Raw genomic sequence first — 16,711 nt, forward strand, 5'->3', positions numbered from 1 at the left:
AGTTACAGACAGTTGTGGGCTGCCATGTGGGTGCTGGGAATCGAACCATGGTCCTTTGGAAGAGCAGCCAGCGCCCTTACACACTGTCATTTCTACAGCCCCCAGGCAAATTTTTGCTTTTTCTTTTGAGACAAGGTCTTGCCAAGTTGTCCAGGCTGCTCTTGAACTCATTCTGTAGCCCAGGCTGGCCTCAGGCTTCACTTTTATGCCTGCCTTGGCATTTGTGGGGGTCCATCATCTTCACTGTCTCTCAGATATTCACGGTAAGAGAACCACAGGTCCCCTGTCCCCTCTCCTCCTGCAGGTCTTTCCTTTCTTTCCATTACTTTCTATTTCCTTCTCTGAACATCTCTTGGAATTTTCCCTATTGCCTAACAGGATTCATTAACCACTTGTGAAATCAATTTGGTGGATTGAAAACATGATTTTTCCATTAATGAAATGTAATTAAATAGAAAGTAAGGCATGGATGCAGAGTTGAGGTGAGGACTGTGCTGTGAGATTTTGTAGAAATACATTTATTTGTGTGTGTGTGTGTGTGTGTGTGTGTGTGTGTGTGTGTGTGTGTACCAATGTATACACCAGAGACAACTTTCAAAAGTCTGTTCTCTCCATCTATCATGTAGGACCTGGAGATCAAATTCAGTCACTCTTGGTGGCAAGCTGATGAGTTATCTCATCAACCCAGTTCTTAAGTTTATTTTATTATTTTTAAATTATGCCAGACATAGTGATGAACGCCTTTAGTCCCAGTTCTCAGGAGGCATGGGCAGGCAGATCTCTGTGAGATTGAAACCATGTAGTCTACATGGGGAGTTCCCAGGACAGCCAGGGTTACGTGATGAGACCCTGTCTAAAAAAACAAAACAAAAGGCCGGGCAGTGGTGGTGCATGCCTTTAATTCCAGCATTCAGGAGGCAGAGGCAGAGGCAGGCAGAACTCCATGAGTTTGAGGCCAGCTTGGTCTACACAGTGAGTTCCAGGACAACCAGGACTGCACAGAGACACCCTGTCTCAAAAAACAAACAACAACAACAAAGAACAACAAAATGTGTAGCTGTGTGTGTGTGTGTGTGTGTGTGTGTCCCTGGGTCTGGAGTTATTGTCCAATGTTGGTGAACATGCTGGGAACTGAACCCTGGTCCCCTGAACACACAGCAGGTCCCCTTAACCATTGAAGCATCTCTCCAGCCCAGGTCTTTTGTTGAGATAGGGCCTTAGTATCCAATCCCAGCAGAATCAGGGCAACTTTGGGGCCAGCCGGGGCTACTCAGTGAGTTTAAGGCCAGCTTGAGCCATTTAGGAAGAGACCCAAGTTCAAAAGAAGAGGGGGAAAAGAGGAGGAGGAAGGAAGAAGAGGGAGGAGGGGGAGCAGGAGGAGGAGGGAGAGGAGGAGAAGAAGAAGAAGAAAATGCAGGGTGGAGAGAAGTCAGCACCCCAAGCCTGCCTTGTAGATGCCCTGGGGTGGAGAGAACCATGTTCGCTGCGCCCCCTAGCGGTTGCTCAGAGCACAGTCGGAGCGGACCCTACAGGTCTGGCAGGTTGGGGTGCAAACCTGTCCTGCAACCTCTCCCTACAGCCCAGTGCATTCCTGAACCTCACTTTCTGCCACGCCCCTTTCAGCTCTTTTGAAAATCTGGGTACTTAAACTGCAACCCACTTCCCCTTACCCGCCATGGGACCCAGAGCTCACTTTCTGTTCTTAGAAGACTGAAACCTTCAGGAAGGGGCGCTGTGTCCCTGCGGGGTGTGAAGGACCCAACTTCCAACACCCCTCCCCCTCTGCTTGCCACCTTTACACACGCTAAGGAGCCCAGGCCCAGCCTCCTCCCTCAGACCCAGAGTCCAGGCCCAGCCTCCTCCCTCAGACCCAGGGTCCAGGCCCAGCCTCCTCCCTCGGACCCAGGGTCCAGGCCCAGCCTCCTCCCTCAGACCCAGGGTCCAGCCCCAGCCTCCTCCCTCAGACTCTGCAATCCGGCCCCTTTAGGGAAGCAGTTACCTGCAGTCCCCTCCCTTTTTCCGGGACACACGGCTCCCTCCTGGTTCCGCCCCAGCCTGGAACCTCACCCCGCCTCACCCCTCCACCCCAGGCCACCCGAGAGAGCCATGGCTGCGGCGGCATCCCCGCGAGGGAAGCAGTGGGGAGAACCCCGCGCGCTCGGCCGGGCGGTGAAGTTGCTCCAGCGCCTGGAAGAGCAATGCAGGGACCCCAGGCTGGACATGGGGCCCCCGTCGCTGCGGCACCTGCTGCCCCGCACCGCTCAGCTACTTCGAGATGTGGCAAAAGCCCGGCGCGAGACCCCGGGAGACCCCGAGGGTCCCGGTGGCGCTGGGGATTTTCTGGTCATCTACCTGGCCAACCTGGAGGCCAAAGGCAGGAAGGTAGCAGAGCTGCTGCCGCCCCGAGGCAGAAAGGGTGCGGACGAGGAGGTTTTCCGGGAGAGCTCCAGATTCAGGTGAGCACTACCTGCCGCGCAGGCAAGTCTTCTGGTTCCCAGCCACCTCTTCCCTCAGACCCAGGGGTCCAGCCCCCCCTCCCTCAGACCCAGGAAAGGTGAGTGACCCCATGCTCTTCCTTTAAGCACCCATACCGCCAGTCTTCCTTTCTTCCTTTTGGGAGTCACCTTGCACCCGGGGTCCAGGCGTGCCTCTCTCCTGGGGACCTCAGATACATAACCGCCTTGCGAACGTAGGGATCCCAGAGACTTGTTGTTGAGGGGGTGAGTGTACCTGTGTGGGAGACATCGTGGACTTCCGTACCTGAAGCCAAGGCTAAGGACCTTGGACTTGCCTGCCTGCTCTCTCTCCTAAGCACCAGGTGCACGGGAGGCTGGGAGCCCGGACTCCAGGTCTAAACCGGTGTTTGGGCCTGCCTCGCTAGCCCTTGCTCACACCCTGGCTTACAGTATTGCCTCGATTCATGAGGACATGAAATAAGTCACCTGCCTGTCCATTAATGTTTAAATTCCCATTACCCCCCAATTATAACCGATGAAAGAAATACTACTCAAAATGTATTTATATATACTGCATGCAATATGCAAATTTAATTTTTAGGACATCAATTTAATTTACTTCAGAAGACTGCAGGGCCAGGGTGCTTAACAAAATTGTTACAATTGTTGCTTTGCTTTGGTCTACCTTGTTGCAATCTGTTAAAAACTACAAGCACTTGCTGGGGGCAAGGGCGGGATGGAGTGGGGCGGGAGCTTAGAACAGCTGTTCTCAACCCGCCATGTCCACACTCTGGGATTGACTGGCCCTTTTACAGGGGTTGCTTAAGAATATGGAAAACACAGATATTTGCATTTCGATCCATAACAGTAGCAAAATTACAGTTTTGAAGTAGCAATAAAAATAATTTTATGGTTGGGGGTCACCACAACATGGGGAACTGTATTTAAGGGTCACAGTATTAGGAAGGGTGAGAACCACTGGCTTAGAGGTTAAGAGGGTCCTCTCTCAGAAGACTTAGGTTTGCAGAACTTGGGATGGATGGCTCACAATCACTGTAACTCTAGTTCCAAGGGACCCGGGGGCCTCCTCAGAAATCCACTTCATGTACACATACCTACACACACACAATTAAAAATAGAAGTAAGGAAAGAAAGGAAGGGAGGGAGGGAGAGAGGGAGGGAGGGAGGGAGGCTGGGCTGATTGTAGTAGCAAAGACCTTTGAACCCAGTACTCAGAAGGCAGAGACAGGTGGAGCTCTGTGAGTTCCAGGCCAGCCTGGTCTATAAAGTGAGTTCTAGGCCAGCTGTGACTACATAATGGGACCCTGTCTCAAGAAAAGAAAACTGTACCTTCCTGTCTAAACCAGCTAGAGTTGCAGGTGACTCACCAGGCTACACAGCTCTACATTTTGGGAAGCAAAGTTGAGAAGAAACTGCCAGGAGTCCTGCAGATCTGGCCAAGGAAGCTATTAATATAAATGAGAAATATAATAAAATCTGTATGCACTATGGTATGCAGGTTTTGTTTGATTTTGAGATGCTGGGAATGGAGCATGATAACCAGAGGCTGTACCACTGAGCCACACCCCAGCCCCTCACTGGGGGATTCTAGGCAGGGGTTCTACCACTGAGCCACACCCCAGCCCCTCACTGGGGGATTCTAGGCAGGGGCTCCACCACTGAGCCACGCCCCCAGCCCCTCACTGGGGGATTCTAGGCAGGGGCTCCACCACTGAGCCACACCCCAGCCCTCACTGGGGGATTCTAGGCAGGGGCTCTACTGCTGAACCATGCCCAAAGCTTTGCCCTCTCTAGTCATAAAGCATGACCAAGTTCCTCACTGCTCCCCAGTGATTCAGAAGCTATACTCACCCATTTATTTTCACTTCACAGGTGAGAAACTGAGGAGACTTGGAAAAATATTGTTTAATGACTTTTCAATACTTTCATAGCTGTTAAGTGTCAGAAAATGCATTACTGCGTTCTGTGTCCTGATCTAAAACCCAAGGCAGCCAATGCACCCACTGGTGTGGAAGGCAGTACTGGGCATGCGCTGAACACAGACTGCTAATACTTTGTCCCCACCGTCTCAGTAGGAAAGGCTTCTCCAGCCACAACAGTCTTTGGGCCTGGGTTGGATATTAGCTTCCACACTTCTTTCATAGAAACTGAGGCTCAGAAAGAACGGCCTTGGGACGGAGCGGGGCGCCTTTGGCGCACTGACTCATTACAGGGAATCCCGGGGCCCTGTGCCTGTAGCGACTCTCCCTGCATCCAGCGTGATGCTCACAGATTTTTTTTTTTTTTTTCCTGCAGGAGACAGCTGGCCAAGCTGGCCCTCATCTTCAGTCACATGCACACGGAACTGAACACACTCTTCCCTGGAGGGAAATACTGTGGACACCTATACCAGGTCACTACGGGCTCTGCCCACACCTTCTGGAGGGAGCACTGTGGAGCCCGGTGAGTGAGTGGCCTTCGCCAGGGAAAGATGGGTTGCAAGTCAGTCAACCGCCCTACCCAAGGCCCCCGAAGTGTGTGTGGTCCGGGGAGCCTCCTGTTACAGACACTCCTGCCATCCGCAGCTGCAACCTCGCCCTTTCCCATCCAGGTGCGTGCTTCCCTGGGCAGAGTTCCAGTCCCTTCTATGTGCCTGCCACCCTGTGGAACCTGGCCCCACCGTGCAGGCCTTGCGTTCCACCATGGACCTCACCTGTAACGGCCACGTGTCTGTCTTTGAGTTTGACATCTTCACAAGGCTCTTCCAGGTCAGAAAACGTCAAGGCTGGACCTAGTACCCTGTGGTACGCTGGGTCTGAAGGAGGAGGGCTGGATTTGGACCACTGAGTCCCCAGGAAGAAAGGGTGTAGTGTGCTTTCCTATGTGAAGTGTTCAGGGCCACCTTGGGTGTGAGCAAGGTGGTGGATTCTAGCAGATCCTAGCCCATAGGCTACTTCCTTAACCCCTTAGTGACGTCTCTGTCCCTGCTAGCCGTGGCCCACCCTGCTCAGGAACTGGCAACTCCTGGCTGTCAACCATCCTGGCTACATGGCCTTCTTGACCTACAACGAGGTCCAAACACGCCTGCAGGCCTTCAGGGACAAACCAGGCAGGTGAGCAAAGCTGGGTGCCGCGGGACGGGACTGGGTAGCTCTGGCTAGTGTGTGGGAAAAATCCCTGAGGTTGTGAGAGACCAGGAACTGAGGTTCCTGGGAACCCAGAGGCCTGTGGTGTGCTCCTGTAAGCACTCGGGAGGCAGAGGCAGGAGGATCTCTATGAGGTCAGAGGCCAGCCTGGTCTACAGATCGAGCTCTAGGACAGCCAGGTGCACACGGAGAAACTATCTCAAAACAAAACATAACAAACAATGCTGAGTTTTGATGCCCATCGTCTTTTCCTGGGGCCTCCTGGGTCATGCCACTGCGCAACAACTAAAGCAACAATGCCTGGTTCACCAAGGCATCCTGAAGGCTCTACCCGAGATTCGGTCTGTTTCTGATAAGTCAGAGGCTATACTGTAAACCCATTAAACGGTTTTGTTTTGAGACAGGGCTTACTTCATATATAGCTCAGGCTGGCCTCAAACCTGCCATGTAGCTAAGGATGACCCTTGAAATTCTGATCATCCTTCCTTTACCTCCCAAATGCTGGGGTTACAGATGTCACCTCTACACTCAGCATTTTGCTGGGCCTTGTTTACTTTGGGGACAGGGTCCCCCTGGCTGGGAGCCTCTTGCCTTGGCTTTCTGAATGCCGGGATTACAGGTGGGTTCCGCTTGCCACCTCTTAAGTATTTTGAATGTGAGCCCTTGTAGGTTAGAGGAGGAGACTGTGAAGCTTGACATCGGAGATTTACATTCTTTCAAGGCAGGAGCTTGGAGTCATTGGAGCTCCTTGATGGGCTAAGGATGAGCTGAGGGTAGTATATAGCAGCTCTACGTCCACCGTGAGCTGGGGGGAGAGGAAGGAAGGGAAAGGGGAGGGTCTGTCTGTCTCTATCTCATACCGGACATGCTTCTCAGTGGTAACATCTTTGACTAGATGGGTCCCTAGACAAGGTCTCTGGTAGCCCAGGCTAGCCTTGAAGCTGCTGTCCAAGGCAGGGAGGGATGGGAAAATTATAAAACTGAAAGAAAGAACCAGAATATGGGCTTCCGGAATGGAGGGATACAAACGTTCAAGCCCATCATCTGGGTCAGTGTCTGGCTGTAGGTTGCCCTGTTTTCCTGTGCATTAGGCTCATTCTCAGACGCGACCAGTCCCTATGGTGAGCTACAGCTAAAGCAATAGCCACGCAGCCTTCCAGTGTACAGTTGTGGATGGAGAGCAAAGCCCCCTAGCCACGAAGAGTGAAGACGTGAGGATGAGGACTGAGACACTTGGACCCCGGGGGGGCAGGCAGCTGGGTGTTCCCAGCAGGGACCACTCTCTCACTCCATCTGTCTTCCCACAGCTACATCTTTAGACCCAGCTGTACTCGCCTAGGGCAGTGGGCTATCGGGTACGTGAGTCCCGATGGAAGCATCCTCCAGACCATTCCTCTCAACAAGCCCCTGTCCCAGGTGCTCCTGAAAGGACAAAGGGATGGCATGTGAGTCCTCAACACGAAAGGGAAAGGGTATCAGCAAAATCCAGATTATGCACAAGTCATGGCTGGAGGGTGCAGGATGCTCAGACACCAAGCTGCAACGCCACAGGAACCCAGCAGGGGGCGGCCGCGATCTCGAAGCCGGGAATGTCTGCTTCCACGCAGCGGGTGGGGTTGCAGAGCGCAGGATTTTTTTTTCCCCAACGGGTAGGGCGCCAGACCCTGTGCTTACGGAGGCCGTATCCTGCTCTAGGATCTAGATTGGCGGGGCAGGGCGGAGAAACAGCCAGTCTAGTGGTTTTCCACCTGTAACCTCAGCTGCATCTGGTTTCCTGCAGGAAGTTGCCCGCAGTGGGGTGGGGAAGGGAGGGGCCGGCTGCTCTCCTGTGCTCTCTCTCTCTCAGATCTTCTGTGGTTTGCGCTGCTGGGAACGTGACCCAGCTAGGCAAGGTGCTACCAAAGAGCTGAAGGGCTGGCTAATGTGAGATAAGACGAGAAACAGATGGACAGACAGACAAGAGACATGCTGCTTCTCATTATGCACTGGGATTGTTCTATAAAATGGCAAAGGCTTAATCACCACACACAGAGCTGTTTGTTACTTGGGGAAGAGGCAGGCTCGTGTCACCCTCATGAGTGGTCACATTGCTTTTGTTACATCTTGAGAACTGCATTCTAAGCAACATGGTGAGATCTAGTTTCAGCAAGAAAAAGAAAAAACGTGTATATATGTTCCGAGCAGTTTCCCACCAGCCTGGTCCCAGAGTGACGCCGATTTAACACACAGAGACTCTATTAGTTATAAGGCTGTTGGCCAATGACTAGAGCTTCTTACTGGCTACCTCTGTCTTAAATATTAACTCATTTCTATCCATCTAAGTGTTTCCTTGTGGTCTTATCTTACCAGGGACAGGGTCTGGACCTCTTCACTCACGTCCTACATCTTGACTTCTCTCTACTACATCTTCCAGAATCCTCCTTGTTTCCTAGTCCTGCCTATTTTGCTTTCCTATTGGCCAACAGTGCTTTATTCATTAACCAATAAGAGAAACATATTTACAGAATGACATCTACCATCATCTCTCTTATGTCTAAAATAAAAAGAAGAGTTTTTAACTTTGACATAGTAAAATATATAACAAAACAGTTATCAAATAAGAACTACAGTTAACAATATTTAGTCCATCAACATTTAGTAAGATTTAAAGAAAATATTCTATCATCTATCCTATCTTTGTGAGTCTACAGTCTTACATTAACTTATCTTTAATCCTAACTAAGGAAAACTATAACCATAATTCTCTGTCTTCAACTCCATCAAAGACCACAGAAGGATAGTATATAAACTCTAGAAATGACAGAGGCATCTCGCTACCTGGATATATAGATCATTCTGTGGGTATGGTTCCTGCCTAGAATCCCCCAATGAGGGGCTGGGGGTGTGGCTTGGTGGAAGAGCATCCTTCAGGCTAGGTTCAACTCTGCAAAATAGCAGTATTAATCATCACAATAACAACCTTCCAGGACTGTGTCTGAGGAGCCATGGGATCCTGCATGGGCTGAGATTTGGATTCCTTTCTTGGTTCCCAGGCCAGAGGCCAAGGTTTCCATGCGATGATCAAGTAGACAGTTCTGCTCCAGGGGTTAGAAGAGTATACTTGCTCTGGGGAGTCCCAGTGTGGGCTTGTGGTAGGTGGCAAGTCCCAGCACACAGGCACACATGTACGCACGCATGCACCAGATAGGTGAGGTAGCCAGGTCCTTGGGAGTCCTGCCGCTCATAGCCCAACTCTTCTCTCTCTCAGCTACCTCTACCCTGATGGAAAGAACCACAACCCAGACCTGACTGAGCTGTGCCAGGCAGAACCCTACCAGCGCATTGAAGTGTCGGAGGTGAGGCTCATAGCTACACCTACTGCCCACTCCCTCTCCTAGCCCCGACTTGCCTCAGCTCACAGAAAGGTAGAGCCTGCTTGGGGCTCTGTGACCTTGAGCCAATCCTGGCCTCTCTCAGGCTGAGTTCTTCCGCTGGGAGCCATAGCCTCTGCAGCCTCCTTCCCAGGGGTGTTTCTTGGATATGAAATAAAGAGAAGAGCTTCTGAGATCATCAAAATAGCTGATGCAGTTGAGTGTTTATCAGCTCTGAGTCTGAACAGATACCCAGCAGCAGCAGGAGAAGAGCCAAGATGTTTTTCTCTTAGTGTTTAGGATAGAACCCAGGAACTTGTGCATATTAGGCAGGGGCTCCACCAGTGAGCCACGCCCCAGCCCCTCACTAGGGGGTTCTAGGCAGGGGCTCTACCACTGAGCCAAACCCTAGCCCCTCACTGGGGGATTCTAGGCAAGGGCTCTACCACTGAGCCACACCCCCAGCCCCTCACTGGGGGATTCTAGGCAGGGGCTCTACCACTGAGCCACACCCCCAACCCCTCACTGGGGAATTCTAGGCAGGGGCTCTACCACTGAGCCACACCCCCTACTTGTTTGTTTGAGATAGGATTTTTTTGTTTGTTTTGTTTTTTATATGTAGCCCTGACTGTCCTGGAACCCACTCTGTAGACCAGGCTGGCCTCAAACTCACAGAGATCCACCTGCCTTTGCTTCCTGAATGCTGGCATTAAAGGCATGTACCACCACCGCCTCGCCCGACTAAATAAAAGAATCTTTAAAAGTAAATAGCTAAAAAGCTAGCATTCCCAAGTGAAGACAAGTCCAGAAAATGAGTGTCTTGCTTGGGTTTGAAGACACGCTTGGCCTGATGGTGACATGTGGCTGTAATTCCACTGCCTGGTAGGCTCGGGCCTGCCTCTGGGCTACTTAGTGAGATGTTGTGGCCAGAGAAGGTGATGTCACCTGGGAGGGCCTGAGGTGCACTGGCCTTCAAACTGGTTGGTGGTCTTGTGAGGATTTCATTTTGTTGATTTTGTTCGGAGACAAAGTTTCATGAAGCACAGGCTGGGCTCAGAGTTCTCATGAAATCTAAGGTGACCTTGAACTTCTGACCCTCCTGTCTGTACCCCACCCCCAATGCTGGAGCTGGGGATGGAACACAGGGCTCCCTGTTCATCAGGCAAACACGACCAACAGTCTCCATCCCCAGCTCGGCCTTGGACTTGGGACAGTGTTCAGGCCGGCACAGATACTGGGGGCTTTCCTCCCGTGCCTCTCTCCCCCATCCATTTACCGTACCCACCCCCACCCCCAGGAGCAACTGCAGCTCTACGAAGCCATGAACTCCACATTCGAGCTGTGCAAGATCTGCGCTGAGAGGGACAAAGACGTGAAGATCCAGCCTTGTGGACATCTTCTCTGCAGCCACTGCCTGGCTGCCTGGCAGGTGGGGCTGCCGGCGGCTCTCTTTCCGCCCCCATCCGCCCCATCCCTCCCTTAAAAGCCCCATCTGGACCTCCCTGGGGCCTCATTGAGCATATGAGGAAACAAAGTTCGAGCGAGAAGAGAGGTCTGGGCAGGCACTCAGGGCCCCAGCTCTGGGCCTTTGACGCCTCTGGACCCGTCTCACCCTGAGTCCCAGCCTCTGTTTCTCCCCGAGCAGCTACATAATGGGTTTTAGAAAGGGCTCCTTTCTCCCTCGCAGCAGGCTCTGTGGAGTCAATAGCTTTCCCTTATTGGATCATGACCTCAGCCTCTAAAGGCTAGAACTAAACATTCCATCACCAGCGGTGCAATGAGGGCTCCTTCGAAGACCTCAGATGCTGAGGTCCCTCCTGGATTCAGAGCAGCCCAACCCCATCCCAACCCTCTGCCCGCTACACATTCCAGAGCTCGGCTCTCTCCAGCCTTCCCTCCCCACATCACTTTGTTAGAGGTCGTTTGAAGTCAGAAGGGACAACAGGGTAATTGACATCTTCCTTCTTTGTCCCCAGCAGTCGGACAGCCAGACCTGTCCCTTCTGCCGTCGGCAGATCAAAGGCTTTGAGGCTGTGAGTATCTGTCAGGCACAAGAGAGGTCAGTGGAGGTCAGGAAGACTGCAGAGGACTCAAGAGACAACTATCCCCAGGGGACTGCACACTGGGAGCTGGAGCCGGTGAGCAGGGCCAGGCAAGACCAGGAAATCACTGTTGCCAGGGGCTTATGGAGGAAGGCTTGGGTCTGGATCCCTGGGTCTGATGGAGGGACTAAAGCCTGAAATCTTGGTCTAAGGTCGGGGGCTGGGACCTGGACTCTGGGTGTGAGAGAGGAGGGTCTAGAACAGGATTCTTAGATGCTGAAGTTGGGAGTGTCTGCTCCCCTACAGCTGACCTGACTTTCCCCAGCACAGTGTAGCCTCCGGGTGAAAGCCTGTACCTGATGCTTGTACAGTCTTGCACAGCACCTCCTGCTGGCCACTGGTAAAAATCACATGTAGGTGTAAGGAAAATAACTTCCAGTTTATTTCTGTCTCCTCCAGGTGACTCCCTCTGAGCCTCCACTGCCCCCTGAAGATCGGTCCCCTAGGAGACCCCAAGACAAAGGCTGGCTGGCAGTGGTGAGTGAGATCTGAAGTGAGTGTGGCCACAGTCTGGAGCCGCAGGGATGGGCTGATCCTCACCACCCCTCCCCACTTCCTCTATTTCTTTAAGATTTGTTTATTTTATGTATGAGTACTCTGTCTGCCTCTACTCCAGAGGGAGGCATCAGATCTCATCACAGATGGTAGTGAGCTGCCATGTGGGAGCTGGGAATTGAACCGGGGTCTTCCTCTGGAAGAGCAGCCAGTGCTCTTAACCACTGAGCCATCTCTCCAGCCCACCTCTGTTTTCTGTTCCTCGCCTCTTCCACCTCTACATCCTCCTCACCCTCCTCCTCCCTCTTAGTATGACACCCATGCATGCTGCCTTAAACTCTCCATCTTATCTTCCTGCCTCAGCCTCCGGAGTGCTGGCGTGGATGCCAGATTCCCTCGGCCCACCTCCCATAGGCTCATTCCTTAGGGAGGACTATTTTGCTCTCTTCTCCTCCCACTCCACTCCCCTGGACCTTCTGAGACCCTCCCCAAAGGGGAGGGCAGCTGCCCCAGCAGCCTAGCTGAGCGCACAGTGGCTCCTTCAAACAAATAGCTCAGGAAATCCGGGAACGTTATTCTACCACAGCAAGCGAGAGCCAGCAGGAAGGGGGGCCGGAGAGCCCGGGCAGGGAAGCTAAAAACAGATCTGAACCCATGGCCAAAGATAAATGGAAACATTAGGAGGCACTCAGCGGGCTCCCTGGGGATGAGGAGGGGCCACAGCCAGGACCGGCAGCTTGCCGGTCACCTCCAGCCAGATGGGTGCACCTTGGCCGGGGCCACGCCCTCTGCCTGGCATGAATCTCCCCGGCTCCTGTTAACATTCCTGCCTCCTCCTACTCCTCCCCATACACCGGGGAAGGGAAAGCCCTGAGCTTGCCTGGTACAGGAAATGTGACTGTACTTCTGAGAGAAGTTCAAATGTGTGTGGCTTTGTTATGCTCTTCACCCCCCTCTTATTATTATCTTTTTTTTTTTTTAAGATTTATTTATTTTTAGGCCAGACAGGGTGGTACCGGGTCTTTAATTCCAGCACTTGGAAGGCAGAGGCAGTCAGATCTCTTGCGAGTTTCAGGCCAGCCTGATCTACATAGCAAGTTCCAGGACAGCCAGGGCTACATAGAGAGATCCTGTTTAAAAAAAAAAAAAATTATTTTAGTGTATGATTTTTTGCCTAGATGTATGTATGTGTGCATGCCTGGTACCCAGAAGAGGGTGTTGGAAGCCTCAGAACTGAAGTTGCAGACAGTCCTCAGGCCACCCTGTGGGTGCTGGGAACTGGCTGCTCAGCCACCCAGCCATCTTTGCAGCCCGGTTACTTTCTTTTGAGACAGGGTCTCACACTGTAGACCAGGTTGGTCTAGAACTCAGAGAGATCCACCTGCCTCTGTCTCCTGAGTACTGGTATCTCTCATCTACCTGAATGTATATTGTGTAGTATGTACGTATAGGTGTGTACAGGGTCTGCAAAAGCCAGAGGAGGCCGTCAGAGCCCCTGGAATTGTAGTTACAATGGTTGTGAGCCACCTTGTGGGTTCTGAGAACCGAATCTGGCTCTAAATCCCTGGACCATCTCTCCAGCACCGCTCCCATCTTTATTTTGAGGTTCTAAGAATTGAACCCAGAGTCTTATATATTTCGGGCAAGTACTCCACTGAGCCCCGCCCTCACTGATGCACTCTGGGCAGGCACTGAACCACACCCACAGCCCCTCCCTCCCTCTCTTTTAAAGGGGGCGCTCCTGGTTTCTTCACATACTCCATTAGGGTGACAGCCACGTATCCAGAGGAGACACGGAGACTCAGGTCACAGGGGACGGATTTAGAACTGGGACCCAGATCCCTGGCTGCAGTATACAAAGCCTATGAACCAATGTTCCTTGGTCTGTACAGTGTAAGAAGCACCTGTCCTTGCCACGGAGGGCCACTGCAGGCGCTGGATGCTGGATTCGTGGCTGTAGTTATTTTAGTGGAGATTAGTATACAGTCCTTTTGCATGTGTCCTTCCCAGGCAGGGTCTTGCTACGTAAAGCCAGGGCTGTGTCTGACCCGAGATCCTCTTGCCTTGGCTTTCCGGACCCTGTTATTGTGGGTCTAAGCCCCCAAGTCTTGTCCTTCCAATAGGCCAGCAGGCCCCGCCCACCGCAGCACCTCCTACCTTGGAACCTTTCCGCTTGGCTTCTGGCCTGTCATTCCGGTCTCCCAGGGGCCTTTGCAGCTGCCATCCTCTCTCTGGCCAACATCACTCTGCTCTACTTGAAAGGACTCAGAACATCTGATCTGTTTCCTCGCTTGGAAGCCACCAGGCAGTCGGTCTCTCCTCCACCTCACCCCCACCCCACTGCCAGAGCCACGGATGTCAGCTCTGCAAGAACAGAGATGTTTTTCTCATCCGTGGCTGTGTCCCCAAAGCCCAGAACACTGCTCCAGAAATGTTTGCGGCATGAGTGTATAAGTATTTTGAGACAGGGCCTCATGTAGTTCAGGCTTGCTTCAAACTGGCTATGTAGCCAAGGATAGCTTTCCACTTCCTCTTTTTGGTTTTGGGGGTTTTGGTGGTGGTGGTGGTGGTTTGTTTATTGTTTTTGTTTTGATCATTTGTTTTTCAAAAACAGAGTTTCTCAAGGTAGCACTAACTGTCCTGGAACTCCTTTTATACACCTGGCTGGACTCGAACTCACAGAGATCTGCCTGCCTCTGCCTCCTGAGGGCTGGGCTTAAAGTTGTTACTGCCCTCACCCAGCTGGCTTTGGTTTTTGAGACAGTTTTTCTCTGGCCCTGGCTTTCCTGAAACCAAGCTCCTCCTGCCTCAGCCTCCCTTACCGTGCCCAGCCTCACTTAGGGAATTTCTGTTTTCTTTTAAAATGTACTATTACTCTGTGTATGTGTGTGTGAGAGACAGACAGAGAGACAGAGAGACAGAGAGAGATGTGTGTGAGGTGTGTGTGTGAGAGACAGAGAGACAGAGGTGTGTGTGTGTGTATGTGTGTGTGTGTGTATGTGTGTGTGTATGTGTGTGTGTGAGTGTGTGTGTGTATGTGTGTGTGTGTATGTGTGTGTGTGTGTATGTGTGTGTGTATGTGTGTGTGTGTATGTGTGTGTGTGTGTGTATGTGTGTATGTGTGTGTGTATGTGTGTGTGTGTGTATGTGTGTATGTGTGTGTGTGTGAGAGTGTGTGTGTGTGTGTATGTGTGTGTGTGTATGTGTGTGTGTGTGTGTGTGTGTGTATGTGTGTGTGTGTGTGTGCGCCTCAGCGTACTTATAGAGGTCAGGAAACAGCTTACATGACTAGTTCTCTCCTTCTACCATGTGGGTCCCAGGGATGGATCTCAGGTCTTGAGATTTGACAGCAAGCCCCTTTAGGCACCGAGCCATCTCACTGGCCCAATGAAACATTTCCTAATTCTTTCTTTCCAGGCGCCCATCACCCTGCCCAGACTCCGAGCTCCACTCCCTTTACCGAAAATAGCCTCTGTCCTGTGGGAAGTCACCGACAGGCCCCAGGCCAGGCAGGGGGACACAGAGTAAGTAGAGGGACCCTTCATGTTGCTGTGAGACCTCAGGGTCTTGGAGGGGTGAGCCGAGGAAACCGATTGACTCTCACAAAACCAAGCGGACTAACGTCTCTCCGTGACAGAAGCTCCTGAGTGGGAACGCACCCCTCCCTCCAGCTGGCCCTCGCCGCCCCTAGTTGTGTCCAAGATCCAGAGGCCAGGTGAGCCCCGCTTCCCTCCCCCAGCTCTGCTCTGTCCCAGATGTGACTGGATCTGATGCCACTATCAGCACAGCCTCAAAATAAAGGAGCAGGGGTCAGGGGTGTTCAGCAATGTGGTTCTTGGCTGAAGTCCTGGGTTCAAATCCTCAGCACTTTGTGAAATGAATGGTGATAAATTTCTGTAATCACAGCACTCAGAGGTGTGGAAGCTGGAGGGTCAGGAGTTCAAGGTCATCTTCAGCTATATAATGAGTTCCAGGTCAGCCTGGGCTGTACAAGACTTGGCATTATTATTATTATTATTATTATTATTATTATTATTATTGAGACAGGGTTTCTCTGTGTAGCTTTGGAGATTGTCCTGGAACTAGCTCTGCAAACCAGGCTGGCCTTGAACTCACAGAGATCCACCTGCTTCTGCCTCCCGAGTGCTGGGATAGTATTTATTATTATTATTATTATTATTATTATTATTATTATTATTGCTATTAGTCTTCTTCTAATTCTTAGTCTTTTTTTTTTAAATAATTTATTATACTTTGTGTTTTGCCTGCATGTATGTCTGTTTGAGGACGCCAGGTCCCCTAGAACTGGAGTCAGACAGGTGTGAGCTGCCGTGTGGGTGCTGGGAATTGAACCCAGGTCCCCTGGAAGAACAGTCAGTGCTCTACACTGCTGAGCCATCTCTCCAGCCCCCTAATTCTTACTCTTTTCACATTACATGCGTGTGTTTACCTTGTGGTGGGGGGTATGGCACGTGCCACAGCACATGTAGGCCGTGGAAGTGCATCCTCCCCTTTAAAAACAACGACAGCAGCAAACATGGTCTGGGAGAGATAGTTCAGCAGTTCAGGGCGGGTACTGCTCTCACAGAAGACCTGCCTGCCCCAGTTGCCAGCTCCTATGTAGCGTGCTCACAATCTCTTATAACTCCAGCTGCAGGGGAATCCATCGCCTCCCTCTGGCCTCCTCCGGCATTGCACTCAGGAGCACATGCACATATACACAAATTAATTTAAAATAAACTACTTTTTCTTCCCCCTTTCCAGACAGGGTTTCTCTATGTACCCTTAGCTGTCCTAGAACTCACTCTGTAGACCAGGCTGGCCTCAAAGTCAGAGAAATGCTTGCCTCTGCCTCCTGAGAGCTGGGATCGAATGTTCCTCCACCACCACCTGGCTAATAAACTACTTTTAAAAAACAAGTAAGCCAGGCAGAGGTGGTCTTTAATCTCAGCGCTTGGGAGGCAGAAACAGGCAGATGTCTGTGAGTTTGAGGCCGGTCTGATCTACAGAGAGAGTTCCAGGAGAGCAAGGGAACTGACCGAGTATCAAAAACAAATAATAAATAAAAACTCTAACACCGTTTTCTTCTGCTTGACAGGGCACCTGGACTGGAGGAAGAGAGCCCTGGGGCTGGGAGGGGTGACGAGCGGAAATAAACTGAA

The 16,711-nt window shown here is 51.7% G+C and overlaps 1 protein-coding gene across 2 annotated transcripts; it reads left to right on the forward strand.

Moving 5' to 3' along the window:
* Positions 1-2,106: 2,106 nt before the first annotated feature.
* On the forward strand, positions 2,107-16,711 carry Cblc (Cbl proto-oncogene C). 2 transcript variants are annotated; one of them, XM_051207599.1, is made up of 12 exons: positions 2,107-2,456; positions 4,773-4,919; positions 5,068-5,224; positions 5,448-5,569; positions 6,910-7,047; positions 8,850-8,937; positions 10,250-10,381; positions 10,929-11,090; positions 11,454-11,531; positions 14,967-15,073; positions 15,187-15,264; positions 16,648-16,711. In XM_051207599.1, the coding sequence occupies exons 1-11, from the start codon at positions 2,107-2,109 to the stop codon at positions 15,194-15,196; spliced, it is 1,491 nt and encodes a 496-aa protein (XP_051063556.1). In that variant the 3' UTR covers positions 15,197-15,264; positions 16,648-16,711. The 2 variants fall into 2 exon arrangements, with proteins under 2 accessions (XP_051063556.1, XP_051063557.1); XM_051207600.1 differs by having other exon boundaries at positions 10,932-11,090.

This window comes from Phodopus roborovskii, unplaced genomic scaffold (genome assembly GCF_943737965.1).
Source record: "Phodopus roborovskii unplaced genomic scaffold, PHOROB, whole genome shotgun sequence".
NCBI lineage: Eukaryota > Metazoa > Chordata > Mammalia > Rodentia > Cricetidae > Phodopus > Phodopus roborovskii.